This window comes from Scophthalmus maximus, chromosome 15 (genome assembly GCF_022379125.1).
Source record: "Scophthalmus maximus strain ysfricsl-2021 chromosome 15, ASM2237912v1, whole genome shotgun sequence".
Taxonomy (NCBI): domain Eukaryota; kingdom Metazoa; phylum Chordata; class Actinopteri; order Pleuronectiformes; family Scophthalmidae; genus Scophthalmus; species Scophthalmus maximus.
In genome coordinates, this window is record NC_061529.1 from 13,082,501 (window position 1) to 13,103,826 (window position 21,326).

General features: G+C 44.6%; 2 protein-coding genes across 7 annotated transcripts in view; one reads left to right on the plus strand and one right to left on the minus strand.

Moving 5' to 3' along the window:
* fsip1 (fibrous sheath interacting protein 1) overlaps positions 1-5,782 on the plus strand; it is a 23,843-nt gene extending 18,061 nt beyond the window's left edge. For 2 of the 5 annotated variants that reach the window (XR_004785412.2, XR_004785413.2), the window contains exons 10-11: positions 4,100-4,302; positions 5,574-5,782. Coding sequence is in view for 2 of the 5 variants with exons in the window: in XM_035611107.1 (XP_035467000.1) it covers positions 5,574-5,669 (96 nt within the window). In the remaining 3 variants the exon portion in view is untranslated. Of the gene's footprint in view, positions 1-4,099; positions 4,303-5,573 lie in introns of those variants that run through there. The other 3 variants (XR_004785414.2, XM_035611107.1, XM_035611108.2) reach the window with 3 other exon arrangements.
* Positions 5,783-7,536: 1,754 nt separating this feature from the next.
* LOC118286576 (thrombospondin-1) overlaps positions 7,537-21,326 on the minus strand; it is a 47,681-nt gene continuing 33,891 nt past the window's right edge. The window contains exons 1-22 of one of the 2 annotated variants that reach the window (XM_035611101.2): positions 16,252-16,454; positions 16,071-16,162; positions 15,306-15,865; positions 15,073-15,151; positions 14,870-14,959; positions 14,645-14,754; positions 14,181-14,306; positions 13,653-13,749; positions 13,365-13,535; positions 13,090-13,266; positions 12,829-13,002; positions 12,401-12,681; positions 12,098-12,316; positions 11,885-11,992; positions 11,305-11,464; positions 11,094-11,212; positions 10,497-10,731; positions 10,142-10,369; positions 9,779-10,050; positions 9,579-9,676; positions 9,330-9,469; positions 7,537-9,224 (exon numbers count right to left, since the gene is read on the minus strand). In XM_035611101.2, the coding sequence (XP_035466994.1) occupies positions 9,217-9,224; positions 9,330-9,469; positions 9,579-9,676; positions 9,779-10,050; positions 10,142-10,369; positions 10,497-10,731; positions 11,094-11,212; positions 11,305-11,464; positions 11,885-11,992; positions 12,098-12,316; positions 12,401-12,681; positions 12,829-13,002; positions 13,090-13,266; positions 13,365-13,535; positions 13,653-13,749; positions 14,181-14,306; positions 14,645-14,754; positions 14,870-14,959; positions 15,073-15,151; positions 15,306-15,865; positions 16,071-16,162; positions 16,252-16,439 (3,732 nt within the window). In that variant the 5' untranslated portion in view covers positions 16,440-16,454 and the 3' untranslated portion in view covers positions 7,537-9,216. Of the gene's footprint in view, positions 9,225-9,329; positions 9,470-9,578; positions 9,677-9,778; positions 10,051-10,141; positions 10,370-10,496; positions 10,732-11,093; positions 11,213-11,304; positions 11,465-11,884; positions 11,993-12,097; positions 12,317-12,400; positions 12,682-12,828; positions 13,003-13,089; positions 13,267-13,364; positions 13,536-13,652; positions 13,750-14,180; positions 14,307-14,644; positions 14,755-14,869; positions 14,960-15,072; positions 15,152-15,305; positions 15,866-16,070; positions 16,163-16,251; positions 16,455-21,326 lie in introns of those variants that run through there. The other variant, XM_047337605.1, reaches the window with a different exon arrangement.

A 21,326-nucleotide genomic window follows, 5' to 3' on the forward strand; every position in this document is an offset into this window, starting at 1 on the left:
GCTGCGGATTCCTTCGCTGCTTGAGCGTGATTGATTCTAGTGTGTGATGTTGAGAGTTCAAGTGTTTGTCCTCAGAGTTACCTGGCGATTTACTCAAACAAAGGCCGCGTTGAGCTGGAGTCAGATCTGAGACCAGTCGTCTTGTGCGTCATCGCTGCTTCTCCTTTGTCTCAATCCAAGCAACCCCCCTCCCCCTTCCAGTGCGACTCACTTCTTTGCCAAAGAATCTTCCCTTTCACCTTTGATTCTTTTTTTTATTATTCTCGCTGTTGATGATGTTTGTCTGGAAAAGGCTTGGTCTGCCAAGAAAGTTATTGTCAATTTGATTCTCACTGTTCTATTAATTATGGATTTCTACAGAAACACTATTGAAAAAAAATGAACAATGCTAATTCTGTGATACTCAGCTGACAGCCTGCCTGGTGCTAGTTTTCCTGCAACTTTAATTGGCTGCGTTCCTACATCAACTGCTAAAGGAAGGACAACCCCAACATTTACAGTAAAGCAAGAGGGTTCCAGAAAGGCAATTTCAGTCTAATATGGCCAACATCATCAATCATACATTCTCTCTCATATTACCAGGCTCTCTGTATACCCTGTACTCTATTCTATATCAACCACAGGGCATTTCTTTTGTCTAATATACAAAACCAACAATTCTCTGAGATTTTTTGCAGAAGGGCAGGATACTCAGGCCTTCTTATCACACCAATATCAACAAATGAGAAACACGGATTTAACAGATCTCATATTAAAAAAGGTAGATATAACATCATGGAATAATACATACATATGTAAATGAAACTGAACCGGGTGTGTAGAGCAGGGTATTTACTCCAAACACACATCTACAGTCCTATTAACACACCCATATGTGTGCCCTCCATGTGCCAAATATTCAAAAGCTAAGTTGCTTTATTCTATCAAGATCTTAAAAATCCAAGTCAAGTCAGAAACTCTGGTTGCTCAAATACCCCTTAGAGAAACATACAACATATATATCTTATATGTGATTTATCTATATCTAAAGGTATAACATATAAAATTCAAAATCTGCACATCCAGCACACCAATATGTCAGGAGCACTGACTTTCAATTTCTTCTTTTTGGTAAGACCAAATAAGTCAGCAGGTCAAAACAGGGAGGAGATTTAAACTGGAATTATTAGTAAAAAATATATATATATTTTAGTCCAGTCGTTTATAGACTAAATTCTAATCTGTACCTCCAGGACACCAAGATGTCAGGAGCACTGTAATGGCAAGAGAATAAATAAAAGTAATATAATAATATACGGTAAAAAAAAAAGGAGCTCCAATCTGACATTAACAGCCTTTTAGAGAAATGTAAATGTACGTTCCCCACAGCACTGAAGCAGCCCGAGCTGAAGCTGTAAATCACCTGAGAATGGGCAACGTTATTTCCTCTTAGGGCTTCGTTTGATGGCTCAGTCACAACAACGTGAGCACAGAGACTCATGAGTGTGTGTGCGCTCGTGCGCAACATTTTTATGCATTCAGCCATGTGTGAAATAATGGGGTAAGAATGAATATATTGGGATCCAGCCAGCATCAACCACAGGAGTACCTGAGGTAAATTATACTGAGTAGTATCTATATTATCTGACATGTGACAACCATGTCTTTTTCATCTAACAGCTACATTTACAATGATGTCACTGCTGGCTCGCCTCGCGAGTCCGTATCAGCATCTGAATGGGAGCCAATAGGGTGTAATGAAGAGAATTTCCTCCCTGTATTAGTGAAAACCCGGCCCCCGGGTCCGTGGCCGATAAAGCCGAGGTATGTGACTGAAGTCGGTGACCTTGAAACCCGAGCAGCCCACTCCTGTGGTACAGCGGCCCTGCACCCTGTGTGTACAGGAGCCACCAGTGGGCTGTACAGAGGCGGTGGTCCGTCGCAGGGCAGGGAGCCGCAGGGCCAAACAGCTCGAGCGTTGTCAGATTCAACTACCTGCTGGAAGAGGATACCGCACAGTGACCGAGAAACTTTACTCTTCCTCTATAGGTCGGGGGGTTTGCCCGCCTCTTGCAAGGGTTGTTGGGAGAGGAACTGGACTCCTGTGTCTGGAGGGCAAACAACACTTTCAACTCATCGTCATTTTTTGATGCTATTCAAAAGCACAGGGAAAGAGAACAGTGACACAGGTTTCCCTTTCACTTACTTTCTCCGCCAACGAGCCGTTTGTGGCTACAGGCCAGAATGAGACAAATGCAATAAGCCTGCTGCGTCCGGAAAGCTGGAGCACAGGGGGGAAAGTATGACATGTCCAGATCAATAATAGGGAATTGGGATGGATTTGACTTTTACTTTGTCTTATCCAATATTCACCGGCTTTAGTGATGCGACATTAATGAAATTTACAGCAGAAGCAGTTCTTATCAGTCACATACTTGCACATTACTAGTGAGGTCAGTCACTGGGGCCGTGGTGGTGTCTGCTGCAGCTTCAGTCGATGGTCTGAGATGAGCTGAAGAGGCTGTGATGCTGGAGTTCACTTTCTCTGCAGACTGACAGTCAGACAGGAAAACACATCAGTCACCCACAAGACACCCTTGTATGCAGGGTACCTGAGGTCAACCGCAACCACCACAGGTCACAGCATTCTGTCATCACAGTGAAGAGGACTCTTTCTTTCCTTCGCCTTCTTTTTCTCTCTCTCCTGTCTGTAGGAAAGTCTAACGTGTAGTTCGTATCTCCAAGACGGCTGGTACTGGTTAAAGGCATTTCTGGCTATTAATACTTCAGCCAGTGGGGCACTTTTTTTATTGCCCCATTCATGAGCACGCTAACAGTCACATGCCTGTAATTGACCAGTGATTTTGTGTGTGTGTGTGTGTGTGTGTGTGTGTGTGTGTGTGTGTGTGCCATACGTCTCAAGTTACAGTAATGGCTCCTTTTGGTTTGTGCAAATTTATGCCATTCCAAGCAAATCAGCTTCTTTTTTTTCTGCAGGAGAAGGTAAATGCCTAAAAGCTAAGCAGGTCATTATGCATGTGGATACATACTGACTTTCACGGTTAAAGTTCAAGTGCACAGGCAAGAGGCCATATCTCGCTACATGCATGTCAAAGTACAAAAACACTGAGTGTTGCAGGGGGCATCGCGGCTGGAATGTGTCCGTGGGGCCTGTGGCCTGTGGAATAAGATGACATGCAGTGTCTGGGTAATTGCCGGGGTCATTAAAGAGTAACCCGGGCCAACCCGCCATGACCTAAAGTGTGCCATTACATTCTGGAGCACTTTGAACATGGACAGGATTTGTCTGGTAGAGATGTCTATCAGCGACTGGGATCTGGCGCAGAGGCCTGAGAGTTCCAGAGGGTGGTCGGGTCAGAGGAGGAATACAGATGATCGATGAAGAGTATTAACTCCAGCTTGCGGGGTGGATGAGACGCAGGAATGTAATGTTGTCTTGAGTGACTCAGCGGGATGAAAGGATAGAGTGTAAACAACCGCGTGGGCATATAACCCTCTCTCAGCACCGAGGGCCTGAAGTCACACTGCGGCGAAAGTTGTTTTTTCCTAGTTCCATATTTAAATACAGGTTATTGGTATATTTGTATTTGGCAAGCTACTGTAATATTGGCCTATAGGAAAATCTATCTAATTAAATACTGGATTAAACTGAGCTAGCACAAATTAGTGGCCTCAGGTTCGGCATTTTTGGAATATGCATATCTGCTGTCCTCTGCCAGAGGCGCAGATTAATACTGTTTTCTCATCTTTATGTCAAATAAGAAGCACAGCAGCCAGTTAGCGAGTTAAGCAAAAACAAAACAGCTGGCCCTTTCCACCGGTAACTAAATATCTAACACGTACACGAGCCATTATACTGGGAACATTTAGCAGCTACATCTAACGCTGCCCTGTAGGAGTTAGTGGAGATTCATCAGGTGTCCAGCGGCAAGATTCCTAATGAATGCTGATGCTGCCTTGTGCCCGCTGGATGTCCAAAAGGAAGACAGTTTTTTAAACACTTAAGCTATATCATTTTTACAAGGTCCTAACGGTGTGTAGAAGACTGTTTTGTTGCACCGATTTGGGATTTAAAAAGATCAATTAATCCCACTTTAAGACTCTTATCTGGAGCAGGGTCAGAATCACTGGATCACGAGGTCCCCGTTTTAAGGCCAGGGACATGGTGTTCGATGGGACGACAGCTAGAAGCACCAGTGCACATGCTGAGGGAATGAAGACGGCGATTACTATTCAACCCTAAGAGACCCAAGGCCTGGCTTCCCTGGACGCGCTTTTGGCTCATTGCTCACGTCATGAAAGGTAATGAGTTGGTGTTACTGGAACAAATTGACTGTTGAGTAGCAGCTGTCTCAACAGAGCGAAAAGACTCTCACACCAAGAGACGGCAACTGTGTATGGGCACTCATTTAGAGGGGAATCAGTCATGTCTCACCTTATTGAAGCTTTAGTCAAATCATTTGAAATCAGAAATGTTGCTTGCCGTTGCCAAATAGCAAATCCCTGCCATGGAAACATATTGACATTTATTCAAATTCTGGAACCCTCCCCTTTGCTCATAACCTAGTTTAAGAAGGCTGGCGTTCTTCCCCGAACTCACATGCAGCCCCAGAAGGCTGAGTTAGAAAAACAATACTTGTATCCAACTGGAAGTGTTTTTTTCCCAGACAGCTTCCAACCAGGCACAGGGGACAATCTCAGCAGTGCTGTTCATTAATATGAACTGCCACTGTTATCGCAGGTCATGCATTAAAGTGACATGTGGATTTGTCAAAGCTGGGTTTTAAGCCCAGTAAAGGATATTTGTCATGGGAACGCATCTGGGGAGGATGTTCAGCAGATATCAGCACCAAAGATGAAAAATGTTATTTTTGTCCACGCCTCGATTTAGGATCCAAAATGCAAAAATGCAAACCGAAATACAAAAAGAATTACATGCAAACGGTTTCTTATGGTTCGAGAGATGGATTGTCGTCACCGCAGCCTTCTGTTGGGGTGTTGTGTGGCGGGCGAGGAGCAGGGTAGGAGTCTGTGGACTGCAGAGGCGGGTGGGGCAATGGCTCTGGGGGCTGAGCAGGGCAGGCAGTGAGCGGAGCATCCTAACGTGGAGCTGGAGACGAGGACAGGTGGTGAGGCGAAGATCCAGACTGCAGACAGCTAACGAGGACAGAGCTGGAGGATAAAAAACAGAAAAAACCCTGGATTAGTAACATGCAAAAATCGCATCAGGGATAACAGACTAGAATTTGGCCACGACATTTTCTACCGCACGGTAGACTGAGCGATCTGGTGGAGCACACTGGCAGACAGTGAGCAGGACAAACCGGGGACAAACAGCCACACAAGGAGGCAAGAACCCGAGGAGAACACAGGGAATGAGGCAGCACAGAGTCTAACCATGGCATCATTACTCATGTAATAATATGACATTGATACTACCAGAGGTCTACGGTTACACATGTGTCTGAGTGGAGCGGTTGTAATGAAACGGTGGGTTTCTGTGTGCGCACACAAACACGTTCATGACTTCTACTTTCTAAAACCGTGCGTACTTTTCTTGTGTCTTTTTGCAGGACGAGTCTCCGGAGCTTACGGAGGAGCAGTTACTTGGCCTGCTGGATGAATGTGAGCTGACTGAGGGCTGGAGCCAGGACCCTCCAGGCGACTGACACAACACAATGAGACCCTCAAAGAAGACACAATGGCCGCAGCCATCTGAAGCTTGGCTGTCAGAGGGTCTGTTAACGTTCCTTACTGGGATGTCAAGAGACACATTACTGGATGTAAACATATTGAGCCTTTAGATTTGTGTAGATATAACTAACATATCTTGTATCCATGTAACATAAAATTGTTATGAACATGATTCACGATGTGTCAGTATTGGTAAAATCGTAGTTTGATCTTTTGGATGATTGACAAATTGATGGTAAAAATAGTTTCTTTCCTAATTGGTCTCCATGTTTTCAAGGTCAAAAGATAAAATCATACATAGTTCAAAAAGGGATTTTTTCGAGGTATCTCTGCATCCCGTATAGGACTATAGAAGCAACCTGAAGCTTAACTGAAAAATGATTTCTGATCAAACAGTAGGAATGATGTCATCATGACGACACTGCAAAGTGAGAAATCGGCGACATAACGTGCACACTCGATATACAATGTATTTAGTTTAACCAATCATTCATCATCACATGGTATAATGGACATAATGAAATTGCGGCATTATTACAATATGGAAAAGTAAGCATTGTCTGAGTGTGGTACATACAGTGCATCACCCCTCTGATGCTCTTCATTTGACTTCTGTTTGCTCCTCGGCGTGATGAAAAGGAGCTGCGGGTCCACCCGTTGTTTTACACATGACACAGATGAGAACAGAAAATTGCTGACATTAAATCTAACAACCGGATACTGAGGCCACAGAATGTTCTGCTGCACACCAATTATCCAATAACAGTGTGTCTGTGGCGTGAAGTCTGAACACTGTCATGTATTTAAGCGAAGCCCTCTCCTCTCAAATAGAGTATTGTGTATTAGGAACATGTGCTCAGACATCCAGCCTGGTTGTTAATGCGGACAGAGGGATGATGCATGTGCTCCACGCGAGTGGCAGTCGGATCCAGTTCAGTTCCAAACATTCCTCCAACTCCTGCCTCTCTATAGGTGACCTGCGTCAGAGTGGGTCGGATCAGGAGGATCTTCTGAAACTGTAGCCTGTGTGACCTCGCCCGAGCTTCTATTTTCATTTAAACAAAAAAAAAAAAGAGGATCCAACTGACAAAAGATTGCTTTCTTTGAGAATCATCCCCTTTGGTTTGTTTTGGAGATTTCTTGCTGAAGCTGTTGACGCCGTTCCTCTTGGCTCCGGCTCGCACGGTGTGGGCCGCTGGCGTGCACCTGGCTGACCTCAGCCCAGAGGCCCTGCCTCCCCTCTCTCTCCTGGCACTGGACACCTACGGGCCCACTCGTCTAGTGAGCCTGTTTGGGTTTTCTGGCATGACCCTCACCGGTGCCTCAGATTACAGCTCCTCCTGGCCCAGGGGAAGATCTAAATTAGCAGTCTGAATTATTTTTACAGATGATATGCTGGCGCAGACCTGGGCTGTGAATACTTTATCTACGGTATTTTTTCCAGATACTTTTATGAAAGCTGTTACTTCAGTGCACATGCTCACTGGCAGGCAAGAGGGGACCACGGCCACAACTTGACGTTCACTGCCCCAAAGTCCCCGTCTCACGTGGAGTGTTGTCTTTCGAAGGTGTAAGGAGACGCCTGTGTCATGTGCCATCAGACCCGTGTGGATGTGCCGTATGAGTGGGTTCTACTTCATGTTGAGTTCTCCTGTCGTTGACTCCCGAGGATACTCCCTCTCTCCAAGGCTTCACTGGACTCGGCCGATGGATTCCAGTCATTTGGTAGAGCATGGCGCGGCTCCCTTTGCTTTTCTAGGGAGAAATCACACTGGATATGACTAATTCTCCAAACTGACTATTTAACTGTTTGTTTGCCAAGACACCAATTGACCAAGATCCTTTTTTTTTTTCCTGAAGTGTTTATTGTTCACTTGACATTACAAAATAACAGGTAGGAGTATAAACAGCACTTTAGGTAGAAACTATAAAACAAAGTTTATAGAAAAGCTTCACTAATAAAAAAAAAAGAAGTACAAAAACCAAAATAACAAAGACATCCTCATGTCAGTGTGCAAATAAGTTTATACAGACAGAAACGCTTCCATATGAGGCTACGCTTCTAGATAAATTATTTAAATAGCAATGTATCTACACAAATGAAATAACCTCAACATAAAACAGATACAATAATTTATCCCCCCAAAAAATGCACAAGAAATACATATAGCACATCATAGTCAAGACAACATTTCTTTAATCCTTTACGTTCCTGTTTGGGCTTCTTTTGCTACAAAAATATCTTATATACAGCATATAAATGATACTAAAGTCTTGCTTTTAACAAAAAAAAAAAGAAGCCAACCAATTTATACACTGTTGCTAAGAAAAGTGATTCTTGTGTATTGCTGGCCTCAATACAAAAAGAACTAATGAGGTAATATTTGTACATAAAGGGTTTCGTTTGATTTTCCCTTATCAGAAATGTACACACAAGCTCAGGCACACCAGTCATGCACACTGTGCAGAAGCAGAATATTTGGAGTATTTATGTATTTGTATTTTTTTTTCCTACTGTTTTGGCCAACTGCCATTAGTGGATACTGATTTCAGTTAATTTGAATAGGTTGCTGGCAACGTTTTAAGATGGCAAGGTGCAAAGATGAGCTAACTAGCTCTACTAACAATGGTTAACTCGTGACAGGAAACAGGACTGGCCCTCGCTGTTAATGTGCGTTGACACTTTCAGTAAAGATTAGAGATATTAACATAATATTTGCTAATAGTTAATGTCCAAAGCAGTGTGCAATGTGCCTGCTTTGGGGCCTGTGCTGTCCTGAATTTTGTGCTATCCTCATTTTCTTCTAGTGCTCTTTCCTGAGAAGACAAATACTTTGGGCCAGTCCTAAGCATCAGCTAAATACAAGACCTTGTACATACTCTGTGCGAATGTGTGGCGAGGGGGGGGGGGGGGTTATCAATAGAAACGAAAACAAAATTTGACTTGGTTGGGTGGCACACATGCACAAACACACAAACACCATTCACTCTCTTTGATAGCAACAGTCGGTCCATACTGTCCACGGTCCCTCAACAGTTCCTTCAACGGGCATATTTACCCCGGCCTAAGAAAGTTCTACTGCTCTCTTCATACTGAAACAAGCAAGTCCGAGTCCACAGCAGATGTAGATTAATGCTCATAAAAAAATAGAAATAAAAGAACTAAGAACATGAAGCACTCTTTGGTCCCTCCTCCACAGAGGAATACCGCCAACCAACAACAGTTCAGGTGTGCAAAGCAATAAAATGTGGCCCTCTTTCAATGCAGATCAGAGCAACAAAGTGAGTGGGCCAATGTCTTCTGAGCAGTGCCGCGCTCACAATTTGAGTTTGGTTGCAGTGGTGCAGAATCATCATTCATTTGGCTTTAAGTCCTGAGGTCGGTTTACCTCACGTTAGCTCACTTGCCCGTCATTCCTCCAATGTGCATTTTATGAAAGGAAAAAGTCAAAGATATGGGTCTCGTATTATATATTCATACAGACAGACTGATACATTCCTCCGCAAAGCTCTGTGGTCCATTTATGTATCTGAAAGGAATCAAGGACATAAGTCATGTTACAAATCAAGTCTGAGGTGAGGAAATTATACAGTTATAAAATGTAAAACACCACTATTATTTCACATGTGCTTACCTCTGCATTCATATTTGAGGTCTGAGAAGTAAACCATCTCCTGAGAGAAGACGTACAAGCCTAGTCGCCCACCAGCGTATGTCTTGTCAAAGATGTTCCCAGAATCGGCCATGATTCTCTTGCCCTCATACATGACCACTCTGTAAAATAGAGAAGGTCAAACGTGATCTCATTTCCATTTGTGTGGTCTGATATGTGGGCAGGTTTGTAACTGAGTGAAAGACCATGCTTCTGAGGATTTCAGCTCACCTGATAAGTCCAGTCTTGGGTCTGTGGGTCAGGTGCCACCTGTAGGCGGTAAAGTCCTTCCAGCCAATGTTCTTGGGGTCGTGCCACAAAGTGCGAACCTGGAAAACAAGAATTGTAAAGGTTAAAATGAGAAACAGTCAAATATTGTGTAAACTTGTGTCTGATATCTCAAACTCTGAGTCCAGGGGTTCTCTGCTCACCTGTCCCTGGGTGTCTCCAGTGTGCCACAGGGCATTCCTCAGATGCTCACCAGGGCCTGTGGTGGAATTCACCACTTTGATTGACAGGCCAGAGTAGCCTTGAGCTCTTGTGGGTGTGTTGGACCAGTAGGTCTGGGTGATCTGTTTCCACATGACCGTGTAGAAGCGTGCGCTTGACTGGTAGCCAAACACGAACCCGGCGTAATCATCATCTCTGTCAGTGTTGATGAAGAATGTTCCACTGAAATCCACTGCGCTGAACTCATCGTAACCTGAAGTGAGAGAGGTGACGGTTCAGAACAGGTTGGCCACCACTTTGTGACTGTGTATTTGTAGTGAGATGTCTGTCTGTATATAACGTACCAACAGCAATGCCAGGATCGCAGTTGACAGTCTGGACCAACTCCTTGCCCTGATGCCGGACCACCCAGTTGGGGTCAATCTGGGAGGTACCCTTGGGGTCCAGGGGAACCATCTGGAATCTGCGGAAGTCTGTTTCACTGATGGCAAAGTTCTCCGGACACACATCATAGATGTCCAGAACATTGTCTTGGTCAAAGTCATCTTTGCAAATATCACCACGGCCATCACCTGAGAGGAAAATATAAATATTTTTAGGCATTGTAATTCCAAAGAAGCAACTAATCATCAAAAGACAAACCAAAAGATTTTCTAGGAGAATACAGACACCGTTTGACTCAGTGAACGACTGACTCACCATCAGAGTCCAGTTGGTCTGGGTTAAAGGCCAGTCGACAGTTGTCTTTGTCATCGGGGATGCCGTCATTGTCATCGTCATGGTCGCAAGCGTCACCCTTGCCATCCTTGTCGTGGTCTGCCTGGTTGGCATTGGCGATGTAGGGGCAGTTGTCCAAGTTGTTCTGGTGACCGTCCTCGTCAATGTCCTGGTTGCTGTCGCACTTGTCTCCAACAAGATCGGAGTCAGAGTCAACCTGCAGGAGAACAGAATTCCCTCATGATGAGATTTCCCAAAGACTGACTCTCACTTCAAATAACTCCCTCAATGTTGCCCTTTGTTTTCTGGAATGTAAGCAACATCCCTTCAGTCAAGTGTCAAGTGTCCTTACACCTCAGCAGAATGTATTCACATGTGTATTCATGTGTTTCCAAGGTGGATGAATAAAGAAGAGAACAGGGAGCTTTGCATTGTTTCTCCTCAAAGCTGTAACATTCCTCTCTTTTATTTAAGCATTTTGGGGTCTTTGAAAAAACTTTAACAAAGTTGCGTGACAGATTGAGTGATGTCAATCGGTGAAGCTGTGATGGAAATGAGAGAGATGAGATCTGACGTTACCTGATCGGGGTTGTGCTCCAGAGGGCAATTGTCACAATGGTCACCGACACCATCTCTATCAGTATCTCTCTGGTCCACATTGTAAACATAAGGGCAATTGTCGTTCTCATTCAGAATTCCTGTTGAGTCAAAACATTCTCATCTTAGCTCTTAGGACTAGGTACATTTATTTTAATGATTAACAATGGCAAGGTTTCTTGGACAAACTCACCATCGCCATCAATGTCAACAGCACATGCATCACCCTCTCCATTGTTGTCTGTGTCGGTTTGGTCGGTATTAGCCTCGAACACACAGTTGTCACAGCGGTCGCCAACATCATCCCTGTCTGCGTCATACTGGGCAGGGTTGTACACTCTTGGGCAGTTGTCCTAAATTCATAAAGAAATATAAATTCACTCGCTAAAATGGTTCAAAGAAATGAAACGTACAGAGAAAAAACTTTTTCTTAAAGGGCTTGCTTTTTTTCTTCTTGCTTTCACTGGAATGTGATATTCCACTGCATGAGGGCTGGTAATTTCTACCACAACATTTCTCTTGCCCAACTTTCCAAATCCACACAGAAGTATGGGCATCAAGCCACTTCTTCCTCAATTCTGGCTTTTTGCTGAAATTGTATTAAACTATTCCTATGCTGCTGGCTTTCCATTTCATCTCTCTGTTGAAGGCGCACAAACATGGAGACTTTGCATTCCTACTGCCCAGAGGAAGGACGGCTACAGCTGATTGCTATGTCTGGTCTCCGAGGAAAGCACAGTTCGAGCCTAAATATAACTGCTGTAATAACTCACCCTATCATCGGGGATCCCATCATTGTCATCATCATGGTCACATTCATCACCCAGGCCATCTTTGTCGTGATCTTCCTGACCAGAGTTGGGAAGGTTGGGGCAGTTATCCTATGAAGGAACAAAAGGGTGGTTAAGGAAGCAATCATCACAATAATAGAGTGCAGAGGGGTAATAATGGCCTTTGGTGTTTCTGTCTATGTGGGGTCTGGCTACCTTCTTGCAGTGGTAGGTTGCATTCGCCACACACAGCAGGTCAGTGTTGGGCCAACCATCCAGGTCACTGTCCCCTCCACAGATACGGCCGTTCCCTGCATATCCTGGCTTGCACTCACAGCGGAACATGGAATCGGAGAAGACGCCCAAGTAGACGCAGTTTGCGTTTTTATTGCAGTCGTGGCTGCCATCCTGACAAGGGTTACGGGGTTTGCAAACCTAAGAAAAATTGCACATGATTAGAAACGTGCAGGCTGCTAGTGTACTAGCCACTAACACAGCGAGTAGGTAATAACTCTATACCTGTTTCTTAGCCGTCGCCATTTCCACTCCTCTTCCAAAGGGCTGAGGGCCGGAGAAACGCGGGGGGCAAGGCAGACAGTTGTAACCGGGCTCAGTGTTCTCACAGCGATGGACTCCATTATGAGAGTGGCAAGCATCTGCAACTTCTTTACATTCGTCAATGTCCTTGCAGATGACGCCATTCCCACGGTAGCCAAGTGGACACTTGCCACACCTGAAAGAGCCATCGGGGAAGCTGGTGCACTTTGTGCCAGAGAAGCATGGGTTGGACAGACAACCATCTGTGGAAACAATGAATTAATTACGTATTGCACACTGTAAGATTTCAATAAAGGAATCTATCTATCTATCAGTTTAAAGGGAGATGTGTTGTCAATGATGCCTTATTTCTTTCATATGTTTTTTTTCTTTAAATGTTAAATGTTTACCAATAGGACAGTCCTGTTTGTTGCACACTTGAGACGCAGTGGCATCACCAACACAGTCTTTTCCACCATATTTGGGGACGGGGGCAGTGCAAAGACGTTTGCGAGTCTGGATTCCTCCGCTACAGGTAACAGTGCAGATGTCCCAGGGTGACCAAGGTCCCCAGCCTCCGTTGACTAAAAAGTGAATTAAAAGCAATATTCATTATTTAGCTTCAACTTTAAAGACTATATCACATACTTTGGGGCTGAAATGTAACTTACTGGGGCAAGGAGACTTCTGACAGATTTCTGTTTGACGTCCCTCTCCCTCGCAGTCCATGCCACCCATCTGGGGTGTGGGGGAGTTGCAGAGGCGGATTCGGGTGATGACTCCTTCACCGCAGGTCACGGAGCACGAAGACCAGGGAGACCAGTGACTCCAACCGCCATCCTGTTTGACTGTAAGCAGCACATAACCAATTAATTCATCATGCTATGAAACTGGGAATATTTACGATCACACTTGTCACGTTGCATTATAATTCTGAGTGACTTACAGCGTTTGTCACATTCCTGAGGGTAGCAGTCACGGGTCTGGACAGAAGTGCCCTCACAGTTGCTGTTGATGCGGTCGCAGGAACGTCCACGCTGTTGAATGCCACGGCCGCAAGTCACGGAACAATGGGTCCACTCAGACCAGGGAGACCATCCATCCTCAGCATGTGGCGCTGTGGGGGGGGGGAAGAGGGGAGGGATATTACGTTTAAATACCACAACTTTTGAGGGAAAGATATCAAGAAAGATATTTTTACAAAGCAGACAAAGGTTCTGAAAATTAGGCTTACGTGTTCCACAGCGAGGACAGCACTGTCCGTCGGGCACGGTGGCGTTAGCACATGGGATCAGAGGGCAGGAGATTTTGCGGCACACAGTAGCAGAGTTCTGAATGAAGGAACAGCCGAATTAGTACAATAATAATGAGTTAAGTGAACGCCTGACTGACTATGGAAAAAACAGGCTTGCTGGTACTTTTCCAAGCCTAATTAGTCTATTCCACAACGGAGTGATCTTTATGGGGGACATGTCACCCACTAACACTCTCCCACTAACACCTAACTAATTACACAATACATGGACACCTTGCATGAGATGTTACAGTGTGTAAAAGCACCCATGCAGATATGTTGATAGTAAAGACGAAGTGTTGATGGCTTCATGAGAGAAGTGGCGTGGTTATAAAAGGGGGTGCAAACATGTAACACTATAATCACTTCACTACGGGGAGAAAAAGAAACAAAAATCAACGTCTGTCCCCAGCTGAATCCCCTCTATTTATATGGTTGTATTTCAACATGTGTGGTGATGACACTTACCTGACAGGTGCACTCAGTACAGCCGTCCACGGTCCATTCATCTTTGTCCTTGTACACGATGCCATTGTGGATGCAAATTCCACTGTGGATGTTCATTTGATTTTTCAGCAGCGTGCTGTCCTCAGACTGGGGTGAAAAGAGAGACGGAGAGAAGGGGGTTGCTCAGGACGGCGCATGGAAAACGTACACTTTGCCAAGGTTCCAGCACAAATGAATCACCAACCGACACTGTGATTAAGACATTGCTCGACTCTAGTGAAGCAGCGCAAATGCAACCAGCCGCCAAACATATTTGTTTATTCACATGGGTCTCATTAAGGACTTGGCCGGGGACGTCCATTACAGCGACAAGTGGCCACGCACTGGGAATGCGTGAACTGGAAGCAATGGGAAATGATGGGGAGGAGAGGAAAAGGGAGTGAACGATGACAATGAGCAGACCCCCGGTCGCCCGTCGAGCTTACCACTTTGCTGAGCTTGTGCGACAGCTGTTTGACGACCACGCCGATTCCCCTGAGCTCCTTAAACATGCTGGAGATGTCCTCACAGGAGAAGCCGCAGACAGACTGCAGATCTGGCAACATCAGGAGAGAAGAATCCGATAAATGACCTCGACTCTTTGAAGTCGATAACCGACTCGGAGAGCAGAGTCATAGTCTTGTCACTCCGGGGAGGACGAGAGATCTCACCTTTGGCTTTGTGGTCGTTGTAATCGTCCCTAATGGCAGGACTGGAGCCGTTGACCGGGCTGTCCAGGGTCATGACATCTGTTAAGGTAGCTGCAGGGGGGGCAAAGAGAGAAGGCAAATTGATTTTTGTGTCTGCATATTTATACACCTACAGATGTCAGTTAAGAGCGATAGATGCAGTCAAATCCCTTTTCAAAACTTACCTCCACTGAGGCAACCCTTATTTCTGAGTATGGCATCGAGAGTGGTCCCAAAGACAAAACGCACGTTTTGAAGAACTCCCTGGAGAGACATGAATTCCAATTAGAGATTCAAATTGAACAATTCATATTCTTTTTATTATAATTTTTTTGTCACATGAGATATTATGTGCGCACAACATATCGCGCGCTAAACAGCATTTCCCACCATCACACTGAAAGTCAAACGAGCTTACCATGAATCGGTCTTTCACCGCGCCCTTTCCAATCCGCAGCCGGGCGACGTCCGCCACCTCCGGCCTCAGCACCTTCTGGATGGGCACGTCCATCTCCGCCACGTTGACCTCCTCGCAGCCCACGAAGAGCTGCGCGCGGTCGTCCTGGACGAACAGCGTGATGTTCTTCCAGTGGCCCGTGGCCAAGTCCGCGTCCTCGATGGACACCACCTGCTGCTGGCCGCTGGTGGAGTAGACCAGGTCCAGGGTGCTCGCCCGGCCGTTGGACACGATCTCCAACACGGGCCCGGAGCCGTCGCTCTTCTCGACGGTCAGCAGGCTGCCGCGGCTCTTCCGGAACTGCTTGAAGTTGGCCAGGAGCAGGAAGCCCCGCTCCGCCTGCACGGAGTCGAGGAGGTCCCTGAAGGCGCCGGCGGGGACGGGGGGGATCAGGTCCGCGTCCAGGACCTTGTACGCGGGGCTGTTGGGGTCCGCGCCCTTCACCGCGCTCACCCCGTGGTTCCTCTTGGTCACCTGGGCCAGGTCGAACAGGTCGTACACGCTGGTGTCATCCCGACTCTCTGCGGCCACGGAGGAGAAAGGACACCGGTCACTCTCTCTCTCATAATAAAACATGCAGATGCAAAACGTGAAATATCAACAGACACTTGTGGGGTTTTTTTTGTTTTTGTTGTAACAATATTGTTACAATGGGATGATCACGCCGTCCCTGTGGGAACGGTGACCCTGCACAGGCGGAGAGGTCACGTGTCTCTCCGTGCTCACCTGCCAGTCGCGCGCCCTCGCCACTCCAAAGCATCAGCAGCAGGAAGATGCCACACTCCAGCATCATCTTGAAATCCTGAAACGACGACTGACTGCAACGAGAAGGACAGAGTTAAACACCTGCGGGCTGCGGCCGCTCGTCGGCAGTCAGCAGCACGATATCAAAAAGCAAGCGACAAACCTTTTCAAATGGGAAATGGACCACAACAACGACAACAACAACACGCGGAGGAGGAAAGTCACGTGTCCCGGCTGCTCTCCTCTGGAATCGCTCGTGTCTCCTCGTGCGCTCTTTTTATTCCGATCTTTGCACTTGTGCGACTGACTCCGCTCGCCGACACGGGCGCTATTTAAACCGTCGGAGGACATTCCTGAGGTCCCGTCCGGACCAATGGGACGGCCGCGGCGGAGAGGGACGGACTTGTGTTCATACCTCACAGCCGGTCACAGTAATATCCGAGACGCACACACGGAGGAGGGGAAGAACGCATTCCTGAGCCGAATTTCCATCACTGGAAAAATATTTCATACACACTCCGGAGCCAAGACGTGGTCGTTTCCGGTCAAATATAAGTTGGATCATTCGTCAAGCACCGTTAATTCAACGTGACGGTCATTTTCTCTCTCTCTCTCTCTCTCTCTCTCTCTCTCTCTCTTTTCTCCCCAACTTGATCCAAAATAAGTAGGCCAATTAATTCAGTCGACTGCGAATACCAAATCAGTTACGAGCGGATTTGAAAAGTCAAATAAAACGTTAAATTATATTCCATACCCAACGGTCAGATAATATTCATATTTAAGGCACAGGGCAGACGACGTATTGGTTTCACGGTGTACGTCCCGTGTTGCTGTTACTCGTCTGGCCGCCAGGGGACTCGGTGAGCAATGAATGGAATAGTGTCATTTGCCAGATAGGAGACTGAGAGTGAAAGAAGGAAAGGTTTTGAATTACATCAAATACATTTATTAGAAGTATAATAAAATTGAAAATAATTTATTATTTAATAAAATACCGAAAATATATATTATAAGTATAACTGTAAAATTACTAAAATGTCAAAGGTAGACTTGAATTAGTGCGAAAGAATATAAAACAATATAAATACTTTATTGCATATCACATCCATTACACACAAACAAATCTTATGTTAGATTACATACATACATATAGCATAAACATATACAATACAATAGTATGTATATTCTATATCATTATATTATATTCATTAAAATATATATACTTTATTAAATATACAGATTTTATTAATTATGTTTATATCATATTTATTAGCTTTTCTCTTATGTGTGTGTGTGTGTTATGTTTCCTGACTTTGTCATTGTTTGGAAAGTTATTACTCAGATCCTCTCAGTAACAGCACATGAAGATATTATCATAAATAACTGAAACATACCTGAAATACAAAAAGTAAAAGTGATATGTGATAATAAAAAAATGATAATATTGAATAGTAATGATGATAATAAATGATTTGATTGTTGATGTATTAACATGCAGTATCATACTGTTGCAGTGGGATGAGATTTAACTACTTTTTTTTATAGTTGGGTATTTGAGTCCAGTGGTTTTAAAAGGAGGGTTCAGGCCTCAAAAACAAGACAGAAAAGTCAAGTTGAGTAGTGAATTAAAAGTATAAAGTGGCACAAGAACTAGATGCACTTCATTTTGACCACTGCCCATAGCAGTTGATGACATATTGGAATATTGAAGAACACGTGAGATTATTGACTCAAATGATGACATCACCACTAAGATGAAGATAATCTTTTTGGCTGAGTATTTAACCTATGACCTTTTCTCTCTCTCTCTCTCTTTCTTCTTTCCCACACCAACACTAAGTAGAGACAGAACTTTCTTTCATGGTCAGAGAAGCATTTGTCCCGTTTTTGCACTGAAAAAACAGCTTGGAGCTGCTCTGTGACTTTGTTGTGCCAGCATGCAGAGTTGTGGGTTCAGAGGAAAGTTGAGGAAAGGGAGTGAGAGTGTGACAGTGATGAAAGTCTTCTGGAAAAACAAGGGGATCACAGAGGCGCCTACATGCTGCGATGACTTGGACTCTAAGGAGAGGGGTTTCTAAAAATAGCTTAAATATATAGACAAATGATTTTGACGAGACACAACATCTGGATTGTTCCGGTGTGCATACTAACCACAGGAACTCAGGACGTTTTACGGCCTCTGAAGTTTTTGTGACATACAGAACTGACAACATGTATTGCTCACCTCGGTGACACATAAGCCTACAACAGGAAGAGATAACGGAGTAATGATGCTTCACCGCAACAAATGCTCAGACTCACATTTGCGCGGAGCGTGCCTTTAAATCTGTGAAATGCCGGGGTCAAGTTGGAGGGAGAGTCTCCGGTTTCATTGCAGCGGTTTCTGCAGATAACAGGGGGAAGGTGAGACCGGGCACATCTCCGTGGTGATGCGCCCTGAGCTCACTGTGTGGGTGGTGTAACTGACAGGACTGTGTCAGAGGGGAAGAGATTTACACACTGAGCCAAAACTGCAGCGGAAAGAGGCCCATAGATAGCAACTGTTTACTGTATTCCCCAAGCAAAGTTTTTTTTTTTCAACTGGGGGAGCTTACACAGACATGACGGCGGAGTGTGGGAGTTCATTTGAGTTTATTTGCTTTTTTTCTAGTCAAGTAGAGTCAACTCGTATAGCTTCCTGTACAGTACTTCAAATACATCCAATGTATGACAGCGAGCGTTCACACCACGTCCAGTTCAGCAGAGGTCTGTCAAAACATTTGTGTTCGCTGAAGCACTGAGAAAACCACTTGAAACAAGCCTCTGTGGTTTGATCGTAGTATGGTTAGTATGAGGTTTTAACAATAGACCCAGTCACTTTCAAAGACTTTGCCAGAAGCAATTATTCAAAATTGACTTCTTTTGTCAGCGGCTGGTTAACTCAAATGCTATTTGTTTTAAGTTTGGTTTGATTTAAGTGATCTGTGAACCTTGAAGGTGCTGGTATGCCTTCCAGTAAATCCAAGGCTCATTGATTAACACATTAAATCTGTTGTTTGCAACTTTCCAGTGTTTATTCTGAGCTAAGCGAAAGGGGCTGCTGGCAGTAACTTTATGAGAGAGTCCTCCAAGCACTCGATCCCAAAACTTGCTCTGCTCAAGAATTTACACCAACAGTTTGGAGCTACTTGAGACCCGATATCTCAAAACAACACAGCAATAATCATCAAGGGCAATGTCAGATAGTCAGTGTTCAAATTACAGAGGAGTAAGAACGCTACATTCAGTGATAATGCTCAAGTGCTGTTCCTCCACGAGGAATAATTAAGACTTAAAAGCAGGACTGATAAAAAAAGAGAGAAAAAGAATAAGAAAAAAAAAGTTTTTACTCAGTAATTACTGATAGGCCTGGAACTGGCAACGGGCTGGCAGGCCCGTTGCCAGTTGCCAAACAAGCGAGAGAAAGAAAGAAAAAAAGAACAGGGGAAGAATTCAAAAGAACTGACGCAGACAGAATGTGAAGAAGGACAGATCTCCATGGCAACAAATACAGCTTCAAAAACAAATACAAGAGCTTCACACATATTTATGGTATATAGATTGGAGAACTGATTAGTAATAGCATGCATAATGGCGTGTATTTAACATTTTACATCGCTTCATTTAAGTTGGTTGAACCAGCTACATGAGAGCGGATGATTAGGTGTAATAATGAGAACAAATATCCATTTAAAGCAGCAAGAGAGGAACTGAATGTGTTTTCAGGGATTCTTATGATGCCAATGTGTGTGTGTGTGTGTGTGTGTGTGTGAGAGAGAGAGAGAGAGAGAGAGAGTCAGATGGACTTTGTCAGGTGCTTGAGCAATTAAGTGTTTAAGGAGTGAAATAAAACTACCAGCTTCATTACAACTGAGCAGGTCACAATAATAATGTGCATTAACACAGCGACAAGTCCAAATCCCCTTTTAAAAACTTGGAGCTGGATTAACAGAAAATTTTAGATTATTTGAAATGCCTGGAAGATACATTTGAGCTAGTCAATGTTTGCCTTCTTCATTTATTTACCATGCATGTTTTTTTCCCCCATCTATCATGTCGTCAGTCAGCATGTTTACAGTTTACAGGATTGATGTTAGGCAACGCAATGGACACAGGAAATCTGTGCTACCGTACTGACAGGTTGAGACTTTCTCCTAAAAAGCCGACTATCTCAATCATTAGTCATCCCAAACACTTTTCACTTGTCCCCCGTAGCTGCAGTCATTTTAACTGCAGGATAATCTGCTTATTCCAAGGGGGAGGAGTTGTGTGTGTGCGTGCGTGCGTGCATTAACAACGCGTCATCCCTCAGTTTATCAGTCAAAAACCCGCCCGGGGGGAGCGAGCTTGTTTAAGTCATGTTTTAGAGGCAGAAAAAAAAAAAGAATTGCAACAGCTGGAGAAGTGGAAAGAGTTAGTCGAAGGCCTGTACAGCTACTAGTCCCACGCAGAACAACATGAGCCACTGATAAACACTAAGGCGAAATGGATCAAGGTGCTCAGTCATTGGTTAGTGATCCTCTAAAAAAATATATACTGTATACTTTGAGAACAACTGTTCATGTTACACCAGTGATAATCCAAAAGAGACTTTCGGTGAGTAATGAACCATTCATATCTAACGGAGTGGCTGTTGAGCTCTCCCAAGGAAATTTGGGAGTCAAAAGATATCCTTTATGTAAGGAACCGAAAGGCAACATGTTGCCAGACTAAACAATTTTTTTCGAAAATTCTTTCAGCTGCTTTTTCTTCAGCGCCAGAACACTTGGACGCCACGGCCGTAGTAAATCACTGATCCTATTCCATGCTTCGCCTCGCAGGGATAAAGGAGGAAAATATGGATATTACCGGTGGCTTTGGAGCTAGTGTAGCTTGGCAAAAATGATTTCTCCGCGAAAACTGCATTAAAAGATCGTGTCCTGTCTTCGGTGAAATACAAGTGTGAAATATATCCTGCATGCAAGCTTTTTCCCGATAGTTTACACTTATACGTTATGCACCATATGCACATTTGGCTGCGTGGGCCAAAACGTATTGGATCGGACTTTCAGGGAACCTGTTAGGATAACTCTGACCCGGCGAATAAGCGAAGCGTCCTCAGGTCGTGTGATGGCAATTAGCTTGCTCCTCTTTGGATGCACGCTTGGAAGAAAATGATGAATTGGTTGCAGCGAGTCGGCTCGATTCCGGCAAGTGATGTCAGAGTCTGATTATTTTGGA